Source organism: Arachis hypogaea, chromosome 16 (genome assembly GCF_003086295.3).
Source record: "Arachis hypogaea cultivar Tifrunner chromosome 16, arahy.Tifrunner.gnm2.J5K5, whole genome shotgun sequence".
Taxonomy (NCBI): Eukaryota; Viridiplantae; Streptophyta; class Magnoliopsida; order Fabales; family Fabaceae; genus Arachis; species Arachis hypogaea.
In genome coordinates, this window is record NC_092051.1 from 105,040,871 (window position 1) to 105,066,908 (window position 26,038).

Consider the following 26,038-nt stretch of genomic DNA (forward strand, 5'->3'; position numbering starts at 1 on the left):
CTGTTTACTTATCTTTTAGAAAATGAATTTGGGTCTAAATGGTTGATGAGCTAGTTCTTTTCTAGGCAAAGCTCTATGGGAGCTAGCAGCTAACTTCAATGAATAACCAGAATATTAGATAGTTTTTATAAAGAAAAATACATGTAAAATATTCTTTTTATCCTTTTCTCTGTCATTTGTTTCACGATTTTATCCACCACTTACTACTTTAAAAAGGATATTTAGGTAAAATTGTTAAAATATGAAAATTAAAATTAGCATCAAATTAGTATTACAAGATGGTTTGTAATATGACTAAATTTCTTCTTGTTGACTAAATTTCTTATTTCGCGTTATTTAATATTTGCTCTACAAAATTTCTTAAAAAATCTCTAAAAAATTTCTCCTTCTGATGATACATATAAGAGTAAGAAAAATAGATACTCTAACAAAGAAAATAGGCTTTATTTATTCATTTTTTCTAAGAAACATCAAAGCACACTTTTGTTATATAACAAACAAAAAATCAAAACCAAAACAGGAAATTGATTTGGTTCTTCTAGTGCAACAGCCTCAGAACCCTTCAATGCAGCAGCGTGAGAGAAAAACAATGAGAGCAATCAGTACAAGCATAATGATTTATACAATATATCAAATTAAACACAGTAAGCAATGAAGATAATCAATAAAAAGACAAACGCTTACAGCCTTATGAACAGCTTAAATTTGATCACACTTGGGAAGAGTTTCTTGAAGCCTGAGCTTCAGTTTGAAAACAGACATATTAAGTGGCTATATTAGAAGCAAAGGCCTCCGGAACTTTCATATAGAATGTGCATTAATGAATACCTTTGCTGACAATGCCTTCAAGAGAAATGAATTCCCTAATTTTACAAATATGAGCAAGTTAGAGATAAATCTCACATAAAAACAGTAATAATCACGATACAAAAGTTAAAGTTCTTACTTGCAGAAAGAGAGAACCTTGGGGAGAAGTGAGAGGAGGTCTTCTCAACACCTTTTGCAGGCCTGGAGAGCAACCAGGATGAAATTGGGCCATTGAGGACAGGGACAATTTCAACTTCAAGCCAAACAAAAGAAAATAGATACTCAATCACAATGTTAAATATCTGATCTACATAAACATGTGAAAAGGCTAAGAATTGTGTTTTGAACATAATGATACACCAATGTGGTAGGACAATGTCAGATACAAGAATCAAGAACAACACACTCGCAAGCCAAGTAATCGCTTGATAGTAATAAAATATAATACGAACATAATAGATCGAATTGAGATACAATAACTTCTAAGAATCTATTATAATATCTTCTGAACTTGAACCCTAGTTCAGCATAATAATGACATAGCAATGCTTCTCAACAACAAATATAAACGGTTTTGCACAATTTTTTATCTTTCACTAACAAAAAACATAACTAATCAAAATTGCTAAAACTAACCAATGCTATCTGAAAGAAAGAAAAACATAACTTTCTGAAGTGCTAAAATTGCTAAAACTAACCAATGCTATAATTTCACACATGTTAAAAAAAATTATCAACAGACTTTCTCATATTATTTCCATTTCTAAATTGAAATCAAAACTTTGAAAAGAAAGAAACTAAATTGAGAGATATATCTGAATTGAGTTACCGAATTAAGGCAGAGAGCCGGAGACAGCGAGTCCAGAAAGAAGAAGAAATGTTGCTTTGATTTCAAGCAGAAACAGAAGAGAGATATGGCGAGACCACCCATCAACGACGGCCAAATACGACGAGACACGGGAAGAAGCAAAGTAGTAACGACGGCTCATGGCGAGGAGTAGAGAACCAACAACGACTCACGACGAGAATCAGAGAACGAGCGACCGTAGAAGAAAAGAAATAGAGAACGAGCAACGGTGATAGAAAGAGGCAAAAATCCTAGTAAAGATAAATGTCTCTTCTTTGAAATTGTGATTAAAAAAGAAAAAGAAAAATGTGTAAAAAGCATAAACAGAAAGATAAATGTCTAATTATAAATATTTTCAAAACAAAAAAACAAAATTTTTTTTATAAATATTTTTAAAATAATTGACGATAATGTGGGAGTAACGAATCGATAGTCTACTTTTTGTTCATGAATGGCAGTACATTTTTAAAATGCCCTGCCTTGCTTTGTTTATCTATGCTAACAGTGTCCCTGTCAATTGCATAATAATTTGGCGGTTGAAACACTTTTTCTTTAGAACTGTTTCTCTGTAATACAAATTCATGATTCATGATTCAAAATAATATAGCGCACCAAATACGTTAAAGCTTGCTGAGTGTTTTGATTTTGATATTACATCAAATTACAAAAAAGATAAAAAAAATACCAGGAGGATCATTATTGTATACTCGAGTAGGGACAATTATTATCATCAATATGGAACAACTTGACAACGTAAACGTGACACGATTGGTTAAGGTTTTGATTATTGAAAAAATGAGAGGAAGGAAGCATAAAAAGTGGAAAAGGAGCTGTGGGTGGCGGTGCAATAACGCCATAATAAAATGGCAAAATCATAATTAACAAGTTCTTTTATTTGCGAACGGAGAGTTGGGCTTGGGTTCCCTCCACATCTATCCGAAACAAAATTCCCTCCTTCCCTCGTTTTCTCCAAACGCACATTTCTTCACTTTCTCTCTCTAAAACCTCCCATCTCTTTTCTCTCTGTAAAAACCCTGCAACCCCCATTCCCCCACTCTCGAAACCCTAATCCTTGGTGATCTTTCACCTGATTCATCTAAGTTCTAACCCTTTCGATTTCGCTGCACAATTCTGAACTTAATTTGTGGTTGCTGGAGTTGCGATCATCTCCGTTTCAGCACCATGTCCGCCGCCGCCGGAGCTTCTAAACTCCATGAGTCGCCGCCGACGGAAGCTTCCGGCATCCCGAACCGGCCGCCGCCGAAGCGTCATCTCGCCTTCGCTTCGACCAAGCCGCCGTTTGCTCCGCTGGACGACTACCGCAGCTTCTCCGGTCCCCACTGTCGGAAAGCCTCCGATCAAGAACAGGAAGCCGTCGTTGTTCGTTCTCCAGTGCGTATTCTTCAATCTCTTTTGTTTTGGGGGTCTGCAATTCAGTTTTGGTTTGTTTGATAATTGGGGTTTCTGATTTTTTAATTATTATTTTAATTTATCTGTGATTGCTTAATTTCCCCTCTATTTTTAGTTGAATCGGAGTGGTTAACGTGCATATGGTTTTGATTTGTTCTCACCTGAGTGGAATCTCACTTTTTCATTTTTGTACGGAAAATAGTCGAAATTATTTCTTAATCTGGGGACCCGAACTCGAAGTAGTCAATGTTAGGGTCTCAGTGCCAGTCTCAGTTGTCGCATTCTCTATTTCCTTGAAGTCAACGTTGGTCTTTGTACCATAGCTTAGTTCATTCTGTGCAGTAGTTTTGTGGGGAGGAGGAAGTTTGTTGATAGAGAATGAATTTAGCATCTTCATTTACTATTACCTTTTCGAGGTAATAGGTTACTACTAGGTCTTTGCTTGGGCAGAGGCAGACCAAGGGATTGTGCATTCGTGTTTTTACAACCATAAAAGTTTGCTCTATTTAACTGATAAGGTTTTGCTTGTGCAGTTCTTTCGAGTTTTTTGTGACATTCTTCATTTTTTTTTTCTGATAATTGCTTGGCACTTGACAGTGCTCATGGACTTTTTCTTTATGGTTTAGTATTGGATGATGAATTGCTCTTGCATATATTTGACTAGTTTCCCCTTTATTTTCTGTGGATATGATGTGTTGCTAGTGTTATTATGGTGTTATTTGTACTTCATAAAGTACAGAACTATAGGTTTGTTGCCCTTGTTTGATTGTTAAATTATTTTCCGTTGTCATGACTGCATGTGACTTTGTGTATATCATTGATTGTTCCTTCTCTGCATTGCTCTCATATCATTTCTGGAACCTGCCGGTATTACTAGTACATGAAGCGCAAGAGTGGAGGAGTACAGGAGCAAAGTAATAGTCCTGGATATGCTAATACAGTTAATAGTCCTCTCCAAACCCCTGGATCTACAAAAGGAGGGAGAACATATAATAAGTCAAGGGCTTCTAAGGAAGGTAGATCCGTTCCACAAGCACCCATCTTAGAGGCTGGTGAGAAAGCTTCCGTTGTTTAGTTGTTTTCATGTTATATTGTTGCCAAGTTCTTCATTCCATTTGTGAAGTTTCCAGTGCTTAGGTGCAAACTTATGTCCAAATTCTGATAAGCTTCTTCCTCGTAGTACTTTTGTTCATTATACATTGAGTTTAATTACAAAGTTTCTGTTGGCATGCAGGATCCCCATCTCTTACTCCTAGCAGCTGCCGCTATGACAGTTCCTTAGGTAATTTTCAAAGCAATCATAATCAACAAGCTCTTTACATCTCTCTTTATTGCCTGATATAGCTACTGGAATTCTTTGCATAAGAGAGTAATTACAAGATTGTACCACAACTTCACAGGTCTCTTGACAAAAAAATTTGTCAATTTGCTCAAGCATGCAGAGGGTGGCAATCTTGACCTAAATAAAGCAGCAGAAACTTTGGAGGTGTTTGTTTAAAAGTTATGACGAAATACCTGACATATATTCTAACATCTATCATAAGTGAATTTAAAATTTTCCCTTTTATTTTGTTTTTCTTTCTATAGGTGCAAAAGAGAAGGATATATGACATAACTAACGTTCTGGAAGGAATTGGTCTTATAGAGAAGAAGATCAAGAACAGAATACATTGGAAGTAATATATGTGCTACATTTTGAATTTTGTATATATTATATGTAACTTGTCTTTACCTTTATTGAGTATAAATGATTAGATCACAATTCTTCAATTTTTGTGGAATAACTAATGTAGGGGGATTGATTGTTCTACATCTGGTGGGATAGATGATGATGTCTCTATGCTGAAGGTATGTGATGTGGGTGTAGTTTTCCTTTATGGTACACACATGGAACAATTGTAGTTGAACAATCATTGCATGACCTTTTTGACAAGGATCATTGTTTCCATCTATAATAGACACTAACACAGGATTCAAAATTACATGATCCAAACTTATGTATGTCAAACGCTACATTTGCCATGATTATAGTGTGGAATTATTGAATATGATTGGAATGATATAATAGCGTGTTAGAGAATATTTAAGTTATTCCAAGTCTTGTGGCTTTGTCTTGCAGGAAGATGTTGAGAAACTTTCCTTGGAGGAGCACCAATTAGATGATCAAATAAGGTTATATGGTTATTGTTCTTTTTTGCTTTTGGATAAATCGAAGGTTCTATTATAAAACTGTTCCTAAACTGTTTTCTTAACCGTTGGCAGGGAAATGCAAGAAAGGCTGAGGATTTTAAGTGAAGATGAAAACAATAAGAAGTAAGCTTTCTGCATAAGGTTAAAGACAATCTTTGTCACTTATCCTAGATTTTTACTAATTTTCAATAACTATAGGATGCTTTTCGTGACTGAAGATGATATCAAGTCCTTACCTGAATTCCAGGTATGTTTTCCATGCATTAAATAACTACCTTATTTAGTGTTAATTTGTTACTATGATCAGGCTGTATTCTCCATTTCATTCTGTGTATTATTAAAACAATTTTTTGTTACAACTCCTCTGTGCATATCTGCAAGCAGAATGAAACTCTCATAGCAATTAAAGCTCCACATGGAACCACACTGGAAGTCCCTGAACCTGAGGAAGTAAGTTTAGGACATATATTGATGTAAGGTTCATGATTATTTTAATTGGCGTTTCTATTGCATGACGGAGAATCGTTGCTTTTATATCCATTAGGCTGTTGACTACCCACAGAGGAGATATAGGGTCATTCTTAGAAGCACAATGGGTCCCATTGATGTCTTCCTTATCAGGTATTATTTCCTTGGACAGTATTATTTAATCTTGCTCCTCTTTTTCCCTTATGCTGCTCTTTTAGAAATTACAAGATGGTTCATATTTCCCATCTGATACGGAATATTCTGATAATTAATCTGTTTTCTGTTTAATATATATGATTAATTGATAATGCATTTTCCGACATTAAGTCATTGGAATTTCTGATCTGTTTTGCAGTCAATTTGAGGAGAAATTCGAAGAGATGAGCTTTCCACTTGCTTCAAGTTCAGGGTCCAACGAACATCAAGCAGCAGAACTGCTTCCTGTTGAATGCAATGATAAAGCCCCTGAACCTCCAGCTCAACTCTCATCTAATACCTGCTCTGATCTGAACACTGTACAAGAATTTGCTGGAGGCATGATGAAAATTGTTCCTTCAGCCGCTGATGTAAGTATACAAGTTTTTTAATCATGCATTGTAAAAACTTATGTCTAGTGTGCAACAGTTGCATGTATTTCTAATGACATTTCAGTCCCATTTGTACTCAATCCTCAAGGTAGTAACTGACATAATTATAGATCTAACCAGTACCATGCTGAGTACTAACTAACAATACTCCCAGGGAAGGGAAAATCATAATATTTTCTAACAGCTTTGACTTGTGGAAGTGTTCGCGTTAAGACTTGCTGTCAAATACAGATCTAACCCTGAACTTAAAACTCAGTCTCACTCTTATTACCCTAACTCATCTTATGTGAGAATCCCCTTCTAAACAAACCTACGTTAAATATTTCCTGTTGCAGTGATCAATAATCTTAAGAGTATACAACTTTTCAGAGTCTTTTAACTGCATCTAATGTTTAGATAAGCAGAAAAGTGACACTAACATCATATCATTGGTTGCAGACCGATGCAGATTACTGGCTTCTATCAGATGTTGAAGCTAGCATAACAGACATGTGGAAAACAGATTGTATCCATCTTTTCAAACTTTTCATGTCTTTTCTTTTGTTTGTCTTCCTCTGCCTTTCATCGAAGTAGCATAGTAAATTTAATTCCTTAACTCCAATAAAACAGCTAGTGTAGATTGGGATGGTGTGGACATGCTTAATTCTGACTTTGTACTCATCTCGAGGCCACAGACTCCATCATCTGGGTTTGCCGAAGCACCATCAGCAGTAGCCAGCATCCCGCATAGGTGATCATGGATTTGCTTAATTAATAGTGCTTGATTGAAAGGTATGGTTAGACGGCAGCCATTGCAAATTGGGGGGAAACGGCTTCATTATAGTTAATTATATCCTTGTAAATGTTTGGGCTACTTTCAGTGGCTATTGAATGTTGAGCAGGGTTTGTTTTCTCAGTGTATTTACATCACTAACCACATGCTATGAGTAAACTAATTAGAGTAGGTGCACCCTGTTGGAGTATGATTTCGATTGGGAGCTAGAGCTGTTGCTTCAGTTATTATCAAAATGTTTCTACCATATGAAACTAATAAACTGAACGAGGTAGAATTAATTTCCGTTATCTCATCTTTTATGTTATCCGTTTTTGAAATTTTTGGCATCATGGGTCCCCGGTGTTGAAGATCTGAGCAGATATGTAGATGCTGATATTGCAAACAAGCTCCATGTACTGATAATTAGGGTAGAGGATCACCTAGTTCTTAAACATTCCGTTTATGTTCTTTGTAAACAAACATTTTGGTGAATAATGTAGTTTCACCGGCTGTTCTTGCAGTTCTCTTTTCATCCTTCTCTAATTTCTAAATGGATTGAATCATTTTTGATATGTTGATGTGCAAGGATGCATCCACAGGGAAGTTTTAAATTTTAATTAATCAACTGAGGATGAGATGAAACAGTTATTCATTCTTTAGGTTCAAATAGATTTAAGCGAAGAAGATTAAGTTTCAATCTGCGGTCCTGATTTTGATTGAAAGGTACGTGCTGGTGATTGTTGATGACTTAATGTAGCTCTTACAATTTATTATATCTACTATTTTACCTTTCTTTTTAGGGCATTATAACTGGATGAGAAATTTCATTGTAAATTTGTAAGGTAATTTTCAATTGGAGGATAAAAACTAAAAGTAGGGGGTCAACTTTATCCAAAAATATTGAGTTTAACCCGTGTATATGCCCAGCCAAACATACCTTCTAAATAAGGCTAAATGATGCCGCCAAATGCTATGATTTTATGGTACAATGTATTCTCTTGTCGGGGTACGACTTAATCAATTTGTTAACTTACTAAATTGAGCTTGAGCTTATGATATGCATTGGTAGCGTGAATACTTTTTTCTGGCCTTCAATAATTTTTTCTAAACCTTGATTTTTAATTCTGTGATATTGATTAATTTTTCCTTTATCAATGATTTCTCTTGTGAGTTAACGGAGTATGCTTGTGTGACATGTTAATCAATTAATCTGTTAAATGTCAACTAAGAGTGACTGATTTTTTTGTTGGGATCTTATTGTCTTTTGAGATAATAGTTAAAGACTATTTATTCTTTTTTTTTTTTTTTGTTATTTTTTTATATACATTAGCTAAATTTATTATGTAAAAATTGAAAAATATTTGTAATTTTTTATTTTTTTTTTACTTATAAAAATTGAAAAAAGGATATACACATTAATAAAAAGGCTAATGAATTTTAATATGGAAAAAATAGTTGAGTAATCCCCGAAAATGGAGCTTATTGGTGTATTTACAGGTGGGTGGACGTTGTAGAGATTGCAGAACAGCACGTAAGTAACGTGCTGACTCAGCACGCAACATGCGTGATTAACACGTGGCATTAATCTATGCAACATGCACCTTGCGTGATTGACATGTGGCAGATGTTGATCGGATCATTTTGCAACACGAAATTTGCAAGGTGAGCCCTCAGTCTATAAAAATCAGAGCTCGTTACTATTTTACTGCATTACAAGAGAGGAGGTCAGCCCTCTACAAGGTGTTTTTCTTTGCTGTGTCATGGAGGGCACTGCAAATATAGTGGTTTACCACAATGGTGAGGTTATATGTAATACATATGAGGGTGTGAGCTTTGCTTATGAGAGTACATATTCGTTTGTGGTTCGGTGCATTGTAACGTTTTTGCGGAACTACAGTACGGGCTCTGTCAGAGCATAAAGAGTGATATTTTAAAGAGGGTGAGCAACATTCTCTATTGGAGTCTAGTTGTGGTATTTGGCGGATTGGTACAGTTTGAGGTTATGCCAATCGTTGACGAAACAAGTATTCAGCAAATGTTTCATATTCACCAGCAAACTCAGGTGCAACATCCAAGGATTGAGTTGTATGTTGAGTTTAAACATATAACAGTGGATGAAGTTCAAAATGACCCAGACGTGCAAGATGACAGAACTGAAGCATACAAAGGAATGAACAATGATAGCGACGAGGAGTTCGAAGCAACTTATGAAGCCGGTGACGAGGACGAGGATGACAATGGGGAGGTGAGGCAGTCGCGGAAACTTCAGTGGTTCCACCCGCAGTTAGTCAACCGATGGACGTTTCACCTTTTATGCGTAGCTTGGATCTTGATGCCATGCATGCACCAAAGTTTCCAGAATATGCGAACATAGGTACGTGAGCTATGGGTAATATGTTTCCTTAATTTTGTAATGACGGATCAATGAGTGACAACTTATTATTGTTATAGGAGTTGCTGACCCTGATGATGTAGAGTTTCGGATCGGAATGGAGTATGGTTCTAAAAAATCAGTCATTGTGGCAATTTGGAGTTACACTATCTCCAGAGGAGTCGATTACGTTGTTCACGAATCCGAGCCACAAATGTTCTATGAATGCAAGACTTATGGACGTGGTTGCGATTGGCTTATCCGAGCCAGCTCGATACAGAAGAAAGCTTGCTGGGAGATTCAGAGATACAATGGAAGGCACACGTATTCCATGGGAATGATCTCACAGGATCACTCCAAGTTGGACTCGGACTGGGAGATTCGGAGATAAAACCGACTGTTGCGGCAGTTCCCCCATTGCTGAATCAGATCTTCGAGTATCGTACTCCAATCATGGCACTATACTCCTCGAAGAGTGTAACAATGCTGGTCAAGAGGGATGTTCTGTGCCGGCAGAGGGGCGGATTGTGCATACCCGTATTAGCGGATCACTCGGTCAACCGGATGCCATTCAACACACTCGAACAAAACCAACGGCCCTACCGTGTCACACACATCAAGGTGGTGGTGTAACTCAGCCGGGATGATGATGCCGAGATATGGCCGAAACATAAACTGCAAAACGTTGCATGGGCTAAGATAGATTATCAATACCGTTAATTATTCTTAATAACTTAAGACTGACCTCTTTCATGTAGTCTATGTCGTGCCTAACAGACGCCGCTTTCCTCGATGTCCACGCATTGTATCGTGGACGATTACTCCACCTGCAATACACAACGTTATCACAGAGTTTAAATTCCGTCTTGCCAGTAAAACATAAATAAAACACAAGACAAACTACAATAAACTATCTACTATTACGGCGTTACCTGCGTGCAACCGATATCTTAGCGGGTGCAAGCTGATGTCTCGGAATTGGCGCAAGAAAGGGAATTTGCTCCAACTCCCAAACAAACAACAAATCAAGTGGGCCGTCCATCTCCTTGCAATCGTACCGTAATGCACGGCACAGTGACCTATAAAGATGTGCGAGAGTTGCTGAACCCCAACTGTAAGTGCCGATCTGCTCAAAATTTTGGAGTAGTGGTAGATACCTCGCGTGGGCACACGACGTCGACTTATCTGTGAAGAGGGTAGTTCCCAGCAGACATAAGATGTGACACCTAACATATAGCTGAACAGAATCCCAAGTGTCTAAAGGCTGTGTGTCTCTGATATGGCGAACCCATGACAGCTTTATGTAACTTTTAGATGAACTACTCATGACGGGTTTGCTGCCAAAAATCGCCATACTATGGTTGAACAAGAAGTCCTGATTGCTATCGATCCAACCGGCCACAACCTCTCCATCAATTGATAGGATGAATATGTGTAACATGTCCTCTAGTGTCACTGTAACCTCACCGGCTAGCAATACGAAGGAATTAGTCTCCGGCTTCCACCTTTTCACAAGAGCAGATAGCAAGCCGGAATGCCTGATAAACCCCATTTTTAGGGTTTATCTTGTGCTTAATTTAGTAGATTTTATCCATTATTCTCACACTTATTCATATAATTCGCATGTTTTACATTTTTCCTTCCTAATTTTGTACTATGATTGAAAACATGCTTCTTTGGCCTTAAATTTGCTAATTTTAATCCCCTCCTTATTACCATTCGATGCCGTGATAGGTTTGCTGAGTGTTTTTAAGGTTTATAGGGCAGGAATGGCTTAAAGGATGGAAAGAAAGCATGCAAAAGTGGAAGGAACACAAGAATTTGGAGTTTTGAGAAGCTAGCAGCGACGCGTACGCGTGGGCGACGAGTACGCGTGACCAAATTTTTGTCCAGCGACGCGTACGTATGACGGAGCCTCACGTGCTGTGATGACAAGTCATCTTAGCCTATTTTAACTAGCCTTTTTCTTTTGTTTTTAATTGAATTATGCACTTTCTTGAGCCATAAGCAAGCCAATTGAGTAGATTTTCATGTTTCCCTTGATTGAACCAACCATATATGAATTCATGCCATTTCATGAGGTTTTATGCTATATTTGTTGCATATTGTGAAAGAATGAATATCTCATGATTTTGAGCATAGCTTTGATGAGTTTGGTTGATTAATGATAGGTGAAGAAAGCTTGGAGAAAGGCTGAAGCAAATAGGAATGGCTAGGAGTGAAGAGAGGACAATGGAATAAGTGAAAATTGAACCAGGAAAGCATGAAGTTAGCCCCAACGTTAGCCCCCTAACTTGGAGGCTAACGTTAGGCATGAAGATTACTCCCTGGGCTCCCCACGTTTGAGCCAACGTTAGCCCCCTAACTTGGAGGCTAACGTTGGCACATGAACATTCAAGGAAGAGGCCAACGTTAGCTCCAACGTTAGCCCCCTAACTTGGAGGCTAACGTTGGAACTTGAGAGTTTCTCCCCTGGGCACCAACGTTTGCGCCAACGTTAGCCCCCTAACTTGGAGGCTAACGTTGGCACATGAATTACATAAGGGAGAAGGGCCAACGTTTGCGCCAACGTTAGCCCCCTAACTTAGAGGCTAACGTTGGCGCCACACACCACAAGGCATACAAGGGGTATACTTCCAACAAGAATAACTTGAGCTACAGAGCTCCAAATGAGGTGATTCAAGAAGCATTGGAAAGTAGGAATCAAGAGCTTTCCAAGCATATATGGCACTGCATGGTGGACACTAAAATTGAGGGAGAAAACTGCCCCGCAATGTGCATAAACGAACATGGTGGCAACCTGCAGTGAGGCCAACTGACCTCTGCACCTTTAAAGGAGTATAACTCGAGCTGTAGAGCTCCAAATAATGTGCTCCCAACGGCATTGGAAAGTAGACATCCAGGGCTTTCCAACAATGTATAATAGTATGGGGTGGACATTACATTTGAGCCTCCAAAACTGGCGTTTTCGCCAACGTTTGAGGGCTAACGTTACCTCAAACGCTGCACACCAAAGCCAGCGACCATGCCCTCTTCAAATGATCATAACTTGAGTTGTAGATGTCCAATTGAAGTGATTCCAAGTGGGTTAGAAAGCTGACATTCAGAGCTTTCCAACCATATATGATAGTCTATATTGGGCATAAAATTGGCAACATGACAAGAGGACAAAGTTGGCGCCATAAATGTGCATAAGGCATTGCCAACGTCCATACCAGCAGATTGTGTTTGCTGATGTGAAAAGTTGGAGCCAAAGTTAGACCCCTAACTTTGGCTCAAACTTTAGGTCCAACTTTTGCAAACTCAACCCGGTTCAATTCGGTTCCTCTTCAAACTCCAAGAGCAATCAACCAAGGCCTCTTTCAACCCAATTCCACCAAGAGCAAAGGCCCATGATCATCACTCAAAAGCACAAGAAATAGATAAAATAGGAATTTCATTTAATTGTAATTTGTTTTTAATTTCATTTTCATTTCCATTTTGTAAAGCCTATATAAGGCATCATTTTCATATTTGTAAGGGGGCTGGCTCCAGAAGGGAGCACGAGGATTCAAGAGCTCTCTCTTTAATTTTCTTTGTTTTGAATCTTGGGTTGAGAATTGAAGAAATTCTGTTTCAATCTCACCTTGAGAATTCTCTCTGTTTACTTGTCAGCATAATTTCAGTGAATTGTGATTTGAATCAAAACTCTCTTTACTGCTTTCTTCTCTATTTTCTTCTGCAATTATTCTCTGTTGGATCAAGGAAGGAATTGAGATCTAGACTTGGTCTCTAGTCTCATCCAACCCCTGAGATCTTCAACCTCTCATTTAGATTTTGCAATTGAGCCAAGTTGCTCTCTGTTTTGATTTTAAAGTGATTTTCCAAATCTGTTGAACCTGCTGCATCTTTTACTTCTCTGTTTGATTGTCATTTACACTTCCGTGTTTGATTTCATGAATCCCAGTACCTAATTTCCTTTATTCTTCTTGCAATTTAACTTTCCAATTACTTGATCTACTGCTTTCTTTTAATTTCCAGCACCCACTCCCTTTTAACTTCATGCAATTTACATTTCTTTCAATTTAAGATTCTTGCAATTTACATTTCTTGCTCTTTAAGTTTCAATGCAATTTACTTTCTGCACTTTAATTTTCCTTGTCATCTACATTCTGTTGGCTTCAATTGTCACTCAAATCACTCAATGTTAGCTTGACTAAACTAATCACCCACTAAAGTTGCTTGATCCATCAATCCCTATGGGATCGACCTCACTCCCGTGAGTTTTTATTACTTGATGCGACCCGGTGCACTTGCCGGTTAGATTTGTGTGTTTTGGGAGAAATTTATTTTTCACCAAAATACTCATCATGCTGCACGTATCAGAAATCGCTGGAGTGATTTTTGGGCTATTTTTTGCCCAGTTTCAAGCCCGAAAATGAAGATTAGAGGCTGCAGAGTGGAGGAGAATGGGAGGAAATCAATCATTCACACTTTCATTCACATTAGTTAGGTTTTAGATGTAGTTTTCTAGAGAGGGAGGCTCTCTCCTCTCTCTAGGTTTTAGGTTTTGAGGTTTAGCTATTCTCAATTTCAGATTTTTTACCTTGTTTCAATTTAGGTTTCTTCTACTTTTATTTTTCTGTCACTTTAGCTTATCTACTCTACTATTGATTCCTTTATTTTGCTAATTTAGTTTGTGAGTCATGTGTTACTCTCAATTTTCATCAATGCAATTTGTGCTTCATGTTTCTTACTATTCAATTGTTTGGTTATTGTTATTTCTTTGCTTTGGTTAGTCTTAGATTTTACATTCTCTCATTACTTTCCTATGTTTTCACTTTGTGCCTTCCAAGTGTTTGATGAAATGCTTGGGAGGATTTTAAATTAGACTTTTGGTTTTCTTAGCTTAGATTGAGTAATTTGGAGACTCTTGAATTGTCAAAGTCTTTTGTTGGTTGGCGATTGAAAGTTGCTAGTTGGCTTGAGCTTCACTAACTCTAGTCTTTGATTAGGACTTGTGAACTCAAGTTGAACTGCTCACTTGACTTACCTTCAATTGTTAGAGGTTAACTAAGTGAGAGCAATTTGCAATTACCATCATAATTGACAATGACATTGAGGATAGGAATTCCGATTCTCAACCCTTGCTAGGACTTTTCTTAATTGTTAGTTATTTTCTTGTTATTTACATTCCTTGCTTACTAAATTCAAAACCCAAAAAAATACAATCTCATAACCAATAATAAACTACACTTCTCTGTAATTCCTTAAGAGACGACCCAAGGTTTAAATACTTCGGTTAATTTTATTGGGTTTGTATTTGTGAAAACAATTTAACATTGATTGAGGTTTAATTGTCGGTTTAGAATTATACTTGCAACGTGATTATTTTTGTGAAAATCTTTACCGACGATTTTTCCCCATCAATTTTTGGTGGCGTTGCTGGGGATTTGAATTCAGTAACACCCTTGACGCGTGAGCCCTAGTCATTCGCGTCACTGTTCATCCCTTTCCTCTCCAACGTTCCATTTCTCTTCTCCCTCCAAAGCCCCCCAGTACCTTCCATAGCCACCGTCGACGACCTCTCCATTCCCGCCGGCTACTTCTTCTTCTCATTCCCCCTCTTTCCCTTCTCTTTCCTCGCTCTCTCTCTCTGACTCACTCCCTTCTGCCCCGAATAACCTACTCTTCCATTTCTGTTTCAGTCCTGCTTCCACCGCCAGTTCTGCACCGCCACGGGCCGCCGCTACTGCCGCCACTAGGCCGGAAACTCCTTGTTCCACCACTCCTTCCATTCAGTTTTTCCATTTTCTTCTTGTTCATCTTCCCAGGTTCACATTTTTCTTTAATTAAGTTCTGTTTCAGTCATTTACTGCTAGTTAAATTTTGTTTAACTTAATTTAGTTAGAAATGCATGTTAGTAGATTATAGGTGGTTAGGTAGTTAATTGATTTTGTAGTGGATTTAGGTTTGAGTTCTGTTGATTATGCTATCTGGGTGGTTAGTGGATCTCTCTAGGCTTAACTAATGCTGCTGCCTGGTTGTTTATGCCTACTTTACTCTTGCTAATTGATGCTCATCTCTTGTTTCAATTTAAACTTCAGTGTTTGATTCAGTTATGAGTACTATCTAAAATTCCTGCTGCTTGCAAATGTAATGGTTAATGACTTCACTGAATAGAATGCTTCTTGGACCCATCACCTTTGTTCATTTTATTGTTTTCGGTGCTGTAGAATGGGCCATTGATTGTTGTTATGCTGAGTGCTGCTCTGCTTCTTGCTGGTTGGATTAGTTTTAATTGTTCCCTTATGTTTTCTTGCTGGAATTGGCTCATTTTCTTACTTCCTATGAATTCATTATGATTTTGTGTTTTTAATTGCTAAAGAATTCATATTGGCTGAGCCTTACTGCTTGAAATTCATGAGTTGTTATTCTACTGCTGTTTTAATCTGGGAACGTCCAGTTTACTGCCAGAATGCTGCCAAAATTTTCTGGAAATTGTTGTGTTTTTAGCTCCCAACTCATGAATTAGATTTGGTGCCTTTTGCTTTGAAACTCATTCAGCTTCTTCCAAATTCAGTTCATGGTTTGATTTGTGGGTATTTCCACACTTCTTTTGGTTCACTTTCTATTTAAAATGCATTGTTGATGATTTCAATTCTTTTTGTGCTTCTTGCATTACATGTTTCATCATCAATGACTTGCATAATCTTCATGAATGTGAGAATGCTTGTTTTCTATACTTTTTGACCTTCTCTTGGTTAAGTCAACAATTTCCATGCCACTGATTTCTAACCCTCTTTTCTAACTTTTGACTTAATTGACCTTCTGACTTTTCTTTTTAGTTTTCAAACTAACTCTTTTAGTTTCCTTTTGAGGCATGATAATTGTTGTTATTTAACAAACAAGCATCTTTACTATCATTGCATGAATTCTTGGGTTGTGTTCTGATTGATGTCTGAATTCTGTTTTCTTGCATTCCAAGAGTTCATTTCTTTAACTCGCTTCATGAATGTGTCTCAATTTCCTTCTGTTGCCTGTTTTCTATCTGTTGCTTATATCCTTGCTTTCCACTCCTCTGCTTTGCTTAATATGCTGTATCCTGTGATTTCTGTTTCTCAGGATGTCCAATAGAAGCAAGGGAAAAGCCAAGGTCTCCTCCAATAAAAGGAAGAGATCTTAGTCATCCATTGATTCTATGACCTCCGGTTATTCTGAGATGCGTCTCTCTGATAAGGAGAAGGTAGATCAGCTCCTGCCTCCTGCCGACTCAGAGAGGTTCGCTAATCTATACTGTGAGTTCCGCTTTTCGCTCTTTCAGCAATGGAAGCTCAACCTGGAGAAGAAGCTAGCTATCCCCTCCGATTTGAGGCGGTTTACTGAGCCTCAGATTAGGGATCACGGCTGGTCTTTCTTGGATAGAGAGCTAGCCAGAGTGAACAAATCTTGGGTCCATGAGTTTTACTGTAACTTCTTCAGAGAGACCCTTGACGCGGTTCACCTTAGAGGCGGACAGATTCTGGTTACAGAGGCAGATATTGAGGAGATCCTCCACTGTCAGCCCAAAGTCAGTGACAAGGATGCTTTTCAGAGGGCTGAGGAAGAGATGCATAGCCTGACCTTTGACTATGATGCACTGAAGAGTATGGTTGCCCAACCGGATGCCCCTTGGGTGTTGGATTCTTCTAAATTGAAACCCAAGGGGATGGGGTTTGATTATTTGAGGAAGGAGGCTAAGGTATAGCAGCAGATACTTACCCACTACGTCATGCCTAGCACCCATTTTACTGAGATCTCGGTTGACATGATATTCCTAATTGGGTGCGCCCTCGAGGGGAAGGAGCTGTACCTCCCCCGGCTTATCAGAAAGTTCATGTGGCGAGCCCATATCAAGGGCACCCTTCCATTCCCATCTTTGGTCACGGAGCTTGCTAAGCGGGCTGGAGTACCATGGCTTCCAGATGATGAGTCGCCACCAGCAGTCCACGGAAAGGAGAGAGTTATTCTGTGGGGGACTTCGGTGAGTGACGGACCCGCGGCTCCGAGTAGAGACCGAGCTGCCACAGTAGCAGAATCTGGCCCAGCCTCTTCTTCAGCAGCAGCCGGACCCTCTACAACACCATCCATATCTGCCAGGCCAGCACCACCATCATCAGCACCCCAGTCGACCTACCGACTCGTGTAGCACCTCATAGAGCATATGGATCAGAGTGAGCGTCGCAACAAGTGACGTTATGAGCGTTTGAGTCGGATGCTGGCATCACTGGGCACCGACATGCCCTTGACTCCGACACTCCTTCCGACCAGTCTGAGGTAGAGGAGGAGGATCAGGAGGAGGAGGCTCAGCAGGCCGAGGCACCTACACAGACTCAAGTTTCCACAGAGACACAGTAGACTCCTGTGGAGCCACAGCCACAGCCTCAGCCAGATGCGGACGTTGACCCTCTCACCCAGTCTCAGTTGTAGCATCGAGAACGATGCTGTGATTTAAGTGTGGGGAGGTCACTGTTTTTGGCGGATTACATTTTAGTGAACCATTCAGACACTTTTGCTTTTATTTTTGTTTAATTTTTTTAGTACTTGCACATTTTTACTTTATTGTACTTTTGTTTATTTTTACTTTGTTGCATTTTGCACTTTGGCTTGTCTATATCTTAGATTTTTAGTTTGAATTGCACATTTAGTTTATTAGTTGTGATTAGAAAAATGTGGATTATTGAGCTTAGTTTACCCTTTTGCATATGAGAATTTGGTTTGATTGAAATTAGGGAGTGAACTAAAAATTTTTGGCTTTTCATAATCATAACATTTCATTTATTATATATATAATAATAAATGTTAGTCAATTTGTTAAAAATTTCAAGAAATTCATTTTTCTTAGATTGGGCATTTAAGATTCATATTGATTTGAGTTAAAACTTTTTAATATATATATATATATATATATATATATATATATAGTTTGGAATATGATTTTTGAGCTAAGAACACACAACTCGTAAGTTTTTTAGCTTAATTGCATGGTTACATCATTTAACCATAATTATTATTCTTGTGTGTTTTCTTCTCTATGATTGCAATCTTTGGTTTGTTCCATTCTATATGTCCATAATTTAGTGTATATTCATGCAAACATGTGATTGAGGCCATTATTTGATTATAGCTCACTTATCCCAAATAGCCTACCATTTCATTTACCTTTGTTTGCCATATTGAGCCTTTTTAACCCCCTTTTTTATTTATACTACCACATCACTAGCCCTAAGCAGAAAAATAATTAATTGTTCCATTTGAATCTTTGGTTAGCTTAAGAATAGTGAGTGTATGTTGACTAAGTATGGGGAAATGTGAGAACTTTGGTTAATGAGAATGTGTTTTGTTTTTATCGACAAATATTGAGAATTTAGGTATATACTAGTGTGAAATTATAGAAACCATATGCATTGATATATTATGCTTTCATATATATAGAAAAAAAAGAGAGAAAAAAGAGAAAATTGTTAAGTTCAATAAGAAAATCAATGCATATATGATGGAACTAGAATTAATACACGAGTGTGTGAAAATATGCAAAAGTGAGTTTTTGGGTGGCTAAGCTTGACTTTAGAATTGTATAGAGTGTGTGTATGTGTTAGGTGAGAACTTAGGTTAGTCAAAGATTCATATGATAGATCACATGGCCATACATATATCCTCACCCTTACCTTAGCCCCATTACAACCTTAAAAAGCCCTCATGATATTTGCATTTGTACACTTGATAATTGTTGATTGGTTAGATGAAGAACAAAGTTTTAGAAAGCATGATTAGAGGAGATTTGAGTGGTTTAACCCCAAACACTTGAGTGATTAGAGTACATATACACATCCAGTGAGGGTTCAATTGCTCATTTCCATATGTCTATATTTGATCATTGCTTATCTTGCAAGTTTGTGAATTTTTTTTATTAACTCAACACAATTGTGAATGTGCTTTGATATGATTGATTTAGTCCTTGATTGTGCATATATGATTTCTTAGAAATTTGACTCACTTTGACCACATATATGCTTATATATATACAGATAGATAGTAATTAGAATAGCTAGACGCATGTAGGTAGCTTGCATTTAGATAGGTTGCATTGCATAAGTTCTACCATTTTGCCTTCACTTCGTTTATAGCTTCTCTAGAGCTTAGCATGAGGACATGCTAATGTTTAAGTGTGGGGAGATTGATAAACCCCATTTTTAGGGTTTATCTTGTGCTTAATTTAGTAGATTTTATCCATTATTCTCACACTTATTCATATAATTCGCATGTTTTACATTTTCCTTCCTAATTTTGTACTATGATTGAAAACATACTTCTTTGGCCTTAAATTTGCTAATTTTAATTCCCTCTTATTACCATTCGATTCCGTGATATATTTGATGAGTGTTTTTAGGGTTTATAGGGCAGGAATGGCTTAGAGGACGGAAATGAAGCATGTAAAAGTGGAAGGAAGATAAGAATTTGGAGTTTTGAAAAGCTAGCAGCAACGAGTACGCATGACCAAATTTTTGTCCAGTGACACGTACGCGTGGACGACACGTACGCGTGACGGAGCGTCACGTGCTGCACATATCAGAAATTGCTGGGGCAATTTCTGGGCTGTTTTTGGCCCAGTTTCAAGCCCGAAAATGAAGATTAGAGGCTGCAGAGTGGAGGAGAATGGGAGGAAATCAATCATTCACACTTTCATTCACATTAGTTAGGTTTTAGATGTAGTTTTCTAGAGAGGGAGGCTCTCTCCTCTCTCTAGGTAAGGTTTTTAGGTTTAGCTCTTCTCAATCTCAATTTCAGATTTCTACCTTATTTCAATTTAGGTTTCTTCTATTTTTTTGTTCTATCACTTTAGCTTATCTACTCTACTATTAATTCCTTTATTTTGCTAATTTAGTTTGTGAGTCATGTGTTACTCTCAATTTTCATCAATGCAATTTGTGCTTCATGTTTCTTACTATTCAATTGTTTAGTTATTGTTATTTCTTTGCTTTGGTTAGTCTTAGATTTTACATTCTTTCATTACTTTCCTATGTTTTTATTTTGTACTTTCCAAGTGTTTGATGAAATGCTTGGGAGGATTTTAAATTAGACTTTTGGTATTCTTAGCTTAGTGACGATTGGGTTTTTCTATCGGTAAAGAAATATAAAAATATGATCGCGTTGTAAGTATAGCTTCTAAACCAACAGAAAATCCTTTCGTACAAACGTTTTGGTTGTCCCAAGTGATAAAACCCTTTAAAATTGATAACCGAAGTATTTAACCTCGGGTCGTCTTCTCAAGGAACTGCAGGGAGGTGTTCTTATTATTGGTTATGAGTTTTGTAAATTGGGGGTTTTTGAATTAAGAAGCAAGTAATTTAAATGACAAGAAAAATAAATTAATAATAATAATAGAAAAGAACTCTTGGCAAGGTATGAAAATTCGGAAGTCCTGTCCTAGTTATTCTTATGAGAATTGAGTTTAACCCCACTTAGTTAACCTTTACAAAAGCAAGGGAAAGTCAAGTGGACTAATTAGTTAGATTCTCAAGTCCTAGCCAACTCCTAAGGAAAGACTAGAGTTAGTGGAATTCCAGTCAATTAGAGGAATTAATTAACAATCACGATAAGTTTAATAACTCAAGAGCCTCTAGTTAATCAATTAAAGCCAAGAATATAAAAAAAGCTAAATAAGAATCATAAATCTGAAATACCTCAATTGCATTAATAAAAGGAAATTAATCCAAACATAAAGAGTTCATAAGCTAAATTGATAAAATAAATAAAAAGGACATTGAACCTGGGACTCGTAAGAAATTGTAAGTTGAAATAATAAAGTTAAATAATAATAAATCCTAATTCCTTTAAGAGGAATCCTAATCCTAAATCCTAAGAGAGATGAGAGAACCTCTCTCTCTAAAAACTACATCTAAAAACCTAAAATTGTGAATTATGAGTGCATGATTATGAATGAATGGATTCCCCCACTTTATAGCCTCTAATCTGTATTTTCTGGGCCGAAAACTGGGTCGAAAACAGCCCAGAAATCGTTGGAGAAGAAATCTGCCACGCTGATTTTTGTCACTGCGACGCGTCCGCGTGGAGCGCGCATTTGCGTCGCCTAGCATTAGGGCAACTATGGCATATTATATATCAAATCGAAGCCTCGGACGTTAGCTTTCTAAGGCAACTTGAACTGCATCATTTGGACCTCTGTAGCTAAAGTTATAGCCGTTTGAGTGTCAAGAGGTCAGGCTGACAGCTTTGCAGTTCCTTCAACTTCTTGTATTCCTTCCATTTTTGCATCCTTCCTTTCCATCCTCTAAGCCATTCCTGCCCTATAAACTCTGAAATCACTTAACACACATATCAAGGCATCTAATGGTAATAAGAGAGGATTAATATTAGCAATTTAAAGGCCCAGGAAACATGTTTTCAATCATAGCACAAAATTAGGAAGGCAAATGTAAAACCATGCAAATAGTATGAATAAGTGGGTAAAGAGTTGATAAAAACCACTCAATTGAGCACAAGATAAACCATAAAATAGTGGTTTATCAGCCTCCCTACACTTAAACATTAGCATGTCCTCATGCTAAGCTCAAGAGAAGCTATAAAGGAGTGAAGAGGAACGGTAAAATGTATGAAATGCAACCTATTTATATGAATCCAACTACATGAAGAATGCTTTTTCCTACTTGGTTTAAAAGTAAATAAATTCTCCAAGAATAAATATGAACTGGATTTCACTAATTCAAATCATAAAAATGAAGTACAAATAGGTTTGTAGAAGAAAATAGCTCATGAAAGCCGGGAACAAAGAATCGAGCATCGAACCCTCACTGGGAGTGTATGCACTTTAATCATTCAAGTGTTTTAGGTTCGATTCTCTCAATTCTCTACTAACCTTGCTTTCTAAGGCTTGCTCTTCATCTAACAATCAACATAAATTTAATGCACAGATACACATATCAAGAGGTCTTTTAAGGGTTGTAATGGGGTTATGGTCAAGGTAGGATTGTATTTGGCCAAGTGGACTAAAATCTGAATCCTTAATTAACTTAAAATGTCCACCTAACTTTAGACAATCCATGTAATCATAATACCACATCTAACTATCCATTAACCATATTTTCCACATATTCATGCATTCTAATTTCAAGTATAGTACATATGCATTGCTTTCACCACTTACTTTGGGGCATTTTGTCCCTTTTTTGCTTAATTGCTCTTTTTTCTTTTCTTTTTGTCACTTCTTTTATATATATATATATATATATATTTTTTTTTTTTTTCTTTTCTTTTATTTTTCTCAATGCATATGATTAAATTATTGGATGCATGAATCATGTTCTAAACATTTTTTTTCACATTTTCAGAAAATTCTAACATACTCAATTCTCAAACCAAATGTTTCCAAATTTAATTTCTCCACACTTAAATCATAAGCACTCTCACTAGTCTAAGCTAACCAAGGATTCAAATTAAGGGCATTATTGTCTTTCGCTTAGAGTTAATGATGTGCTAAAGTAAAGAACAAAGGGGTATAATAGGCTCAACATTGGTTTGCAAAGAATAATGAAATGGTAAGGCCATATGGGTATGTAAGCTCAATGAAACTAAGGCCTCAATCATGTAAGTGTATGCATACATCAAACCATGGAAATATAGAATTAAGCAAGACAAAGATCACAATTTTAGAGAGAAAAACACACACCAAAAATAAAATATTTGTTGGTAAAATGCAACCAATTAAATAGGCTCAAAAATCTCACTGATTTTTGTATGTTCGAGGTCTAAACCATATTCCAGTATAATATTTCTTCAAACAAGTTTAACATTAAATTTTATTCAAATTAGTGAAATGCTCTAAAAGGTTTCTTGAAAAAGAAAATATTACTTCAACCAAGTGGTAAAATATGCACAAAATCAAACAAATATGCAATCAAACATGTAAATGCAATAACTAACAAGGAAAATAAACCATTGGTGTTGAGATAGAAGAGTAACTAACCCATGGAGATCGATATCGACCTCCCCACACTTAAATATTGCACCGTCTTCGGTGCATGCTAAGATGTACAAGTGGATGGGTGGCTCTAACTGATGCTTTTCTCTGAAGATTTTGCAGATGGACTTGTCTGTCTCCCCATGTAAACATCTTTCGGTTCCCTTTCGGGTGGCCATCCTGAAAGAAAAAGGGAAGAAGAGTAACCCAGAAATAAAGATAAGAAAATAAATGAAGTATGAGTGGGTTAATGCCAAATGATAAGGGTCTAAATTACATGGTAGCTACAACATGCAGGTGAGAAAACAATAGAAGTACGTGGTATATCAATAGTGCAAACATTGCAACAAAGGAGAAGAGACAGCAGATAATGAAGGACAATATAAATATAAATGCATGTCAATACAAAAAGGAATACAAATATCATAAAAGATTGGCATTGACAGATAAATATCATCCAACAGTGTAAAACAAGTCACTAAGCACCAAATAATACCAGAAAAGATATAACAGCTGAATAAGAACATTTAACACCAATGGAAAAATAAATTTAGAAAAGAAAATAAAAATATGCGCAAAATTAAAATGCAATGAGTGAAAGTTGGCAAATAAATTAAATAAAATAGAATGGAAGTGAAGAAGGATGATGAAGAAAAAGCAAGTAGGAAAGAAAGAAGAAAGAAGAAAAGATAGAAGAAATTAGGATTAGAGAAGAAAAGATAAGATTATTGGCACTAATCTGGATAGGTTGTGCGACGCTAGCGACGCGGACGCGCGGGGTACGCGTTCGCGCAAATTTCGCTTATAGAAATCAACGCGGCGCGTCGGTCACGCGGACGCGTGACTCATTCTATGCTACTGGCGCGAGGGCAGCCTTGCGCCCGCACAACTCTCTGTTCAAAACTCATTGTTGCCAATTTTCAAGGTGACGCGTTCGCATGGTGGACGCGATCGCGTGAATGGCCAAGATTGGAGGATGACGCGGACGAGTGGTGCACGCGTTCGCGTGGTAAGGCTTGTGCTTCTAGCGCCAGTCCAGCCCTACTCCAGCACAACTTTCGGCCATGCACCCCTTTTACGTCGATTTGTTGGAGCATGCGTTCGCGTGGGTGACGCGGACGCGTGGGAGGCTATTTTTCCAAATGACGCGGCCGCGTGGGTCACGCGGATGCGTGGGCATGTTTGTGCCTAAAGCGCGCCTCTAGCCACGCTTTCGCGTGACTTTCTGTTTACTTTCTTTTCTTCACAATGCACTGGTGACGCGGACGCGTCAGCGACGCTGCCGCGTCGCGTGCGTTTGTTTTTTTTTTTTTATAATAATGTAGTATGCAGAATGCAATGCTAATATGAATGTTATGTATGATTCCAGGTTCAATAAAATGGAATAAAATAAAACTTAAAAACAAACAAAATGAAATAAGATTAAAATTGAAAAGGAACGATCATACCATGGTGGGTTGTCTCCCACCTAGCACTTTTAGTTAAAGTCCTTAAGTTGGACATTTAGTGAGTCCTTTGTTATAGTGGCTTGTGCTTGAACTCATCTAGGAATCTCCACCAATGTTTGTGATTCCAATGGCCTCCGAGATCCTAAACTAGGCACAGAAAGCCTTCAAGCAAGGTAAAGCAGGTGACAAGGCCCCAAGAGTGTTAATTTCTAGACTGAATTCCGGGGTCCCAGACCTTGTCTTTGCACCCGTCTTCTTGTTGATCATTAGTGTTCCAACCGGGTGGCAGGCAATCTGAATTCTCACTGAGGCATCCAAACAGCTTCCTAGACCCATACAATTTAGTATTCTTCCAACCATGATACTTCAGTTTGGAGCATGCAAGCATGTTGAACCTTGCATGACAATTTTTACCACTAACCATCTCCCTCTTACTTTTATAGCCACAAAGAGCTTTAAGTTGACCATCTGTCTCCAGTAGCCCATATTCAAGTGGGAAGGTAAAGGTCAAGGATAAGAATTTTACCCACTTGAACGTTGTGTTGGGCGGTAATGGCCTTGGGAGAGGTGTTTCTAACGAATTTGCAAGCTCCACTCCCTTGTGCTCTTCTCTGACAACTCCCATCTTCTTGTAAGCTTCTTTAATTTCAACCTCTTCCTCTTGGTAGCTTTCTTCCAATTCAATCTCCTCTTCACTACTTTCCAAGGGCATGGGAGGTTGTGCTTCTTCTTCTTGAATCTCCATCTCTTGATCGACCTCTTCCAATTCCTTAACCATGACATGCCTTGGAGGTTGTACACCCTCCTCAACATCAAATGCAACCGTCTTGGAAGGAGGCTCTATGTCTTCACTTTTCCATGGAGGTTCAACATCTCCCAAGTCTTCAACCACTTCTTCCTCTTCAATAATTACTGCTTTGTCCAGTAGTTTTAATATAAAATCATACTCATCCTTGATGATTTTCTTTCCATGACAACTCCTTTCAACTATTCTTTCATCTTCAAGGGTCTCTCCTATCTCCACATTTTGGGCCTCCTCTTGCTCTAAGACAAAATCAGACTCCTCCTTGATGTCTTCCTTCACTAATTCTTCAACCACTCCTTCGACTTCAAGGGTCTTTACTACCTTCACCTTTAGGACCTCCTCTAGCTCCTTATGA

At 37.7% G+C, this 26,038-nt stretch overlaps 2 protein-coding genes across 2 annotated transcripts; one reads left to right on the top strand and one right to left on the bottom strand.

Annotated features, from left to right (window-relative positions):
• Positions 1-2,420: 2,420 nt before the first annotated feature.
• On the top strand, positions 2,421-7,583 carry LOC112754596 (transcription factor E2FA). The gene is made up of 14 exons (XM_025802281.3): positions 2,421-3,046; positions 3,942-4,116; positions 4,299-4,346; positions 4,465-4,550; positions 4,652-4,740; positions 4,858-4,912; positions 5,184-5,236; positions 5,327-5,377; positions 5,453-5,501; positions 5,639-5,704; positions 5,799-5,875; positions 6,078-6,288; positions 6,748-6,814; positions 6,919-7,583. Exons 1-14 carry the CDS (start codon positions 2,837-2,839, stop codon positions 7,041-7,043), a joined length of 1,362 nt encoding a protein of 453 aa, XP_025658066.1. The 5' UTR covers positions 2,421-2,836; the 3' UTR covers positions 7,044-7,583.
• Positions 7,584-9,974: 2,391 nt separating this feature from the next.
• Positions 9,975-10,986, bottom strand: LOC140180169 (serine/threonine-protein phosphatase 7 long form homolog). Its single transcript, XM_072220595.1, has 3 exons — positions 10,367-10,986; positions 10,180-10,261; positions 9,975-10,109 (listed from the first exon to the last, which is right to left on the bottom strand). Exons 1-3 carry the CDS (start codon positions 10,984-10,986, stop codon positions 9,975-9,977), a joined length of 837 nt encoding a protein of 278 aa, XP_072076696.1.
• Positions 10,987-26,038: the final 15,052 nt, after the last annotated feature.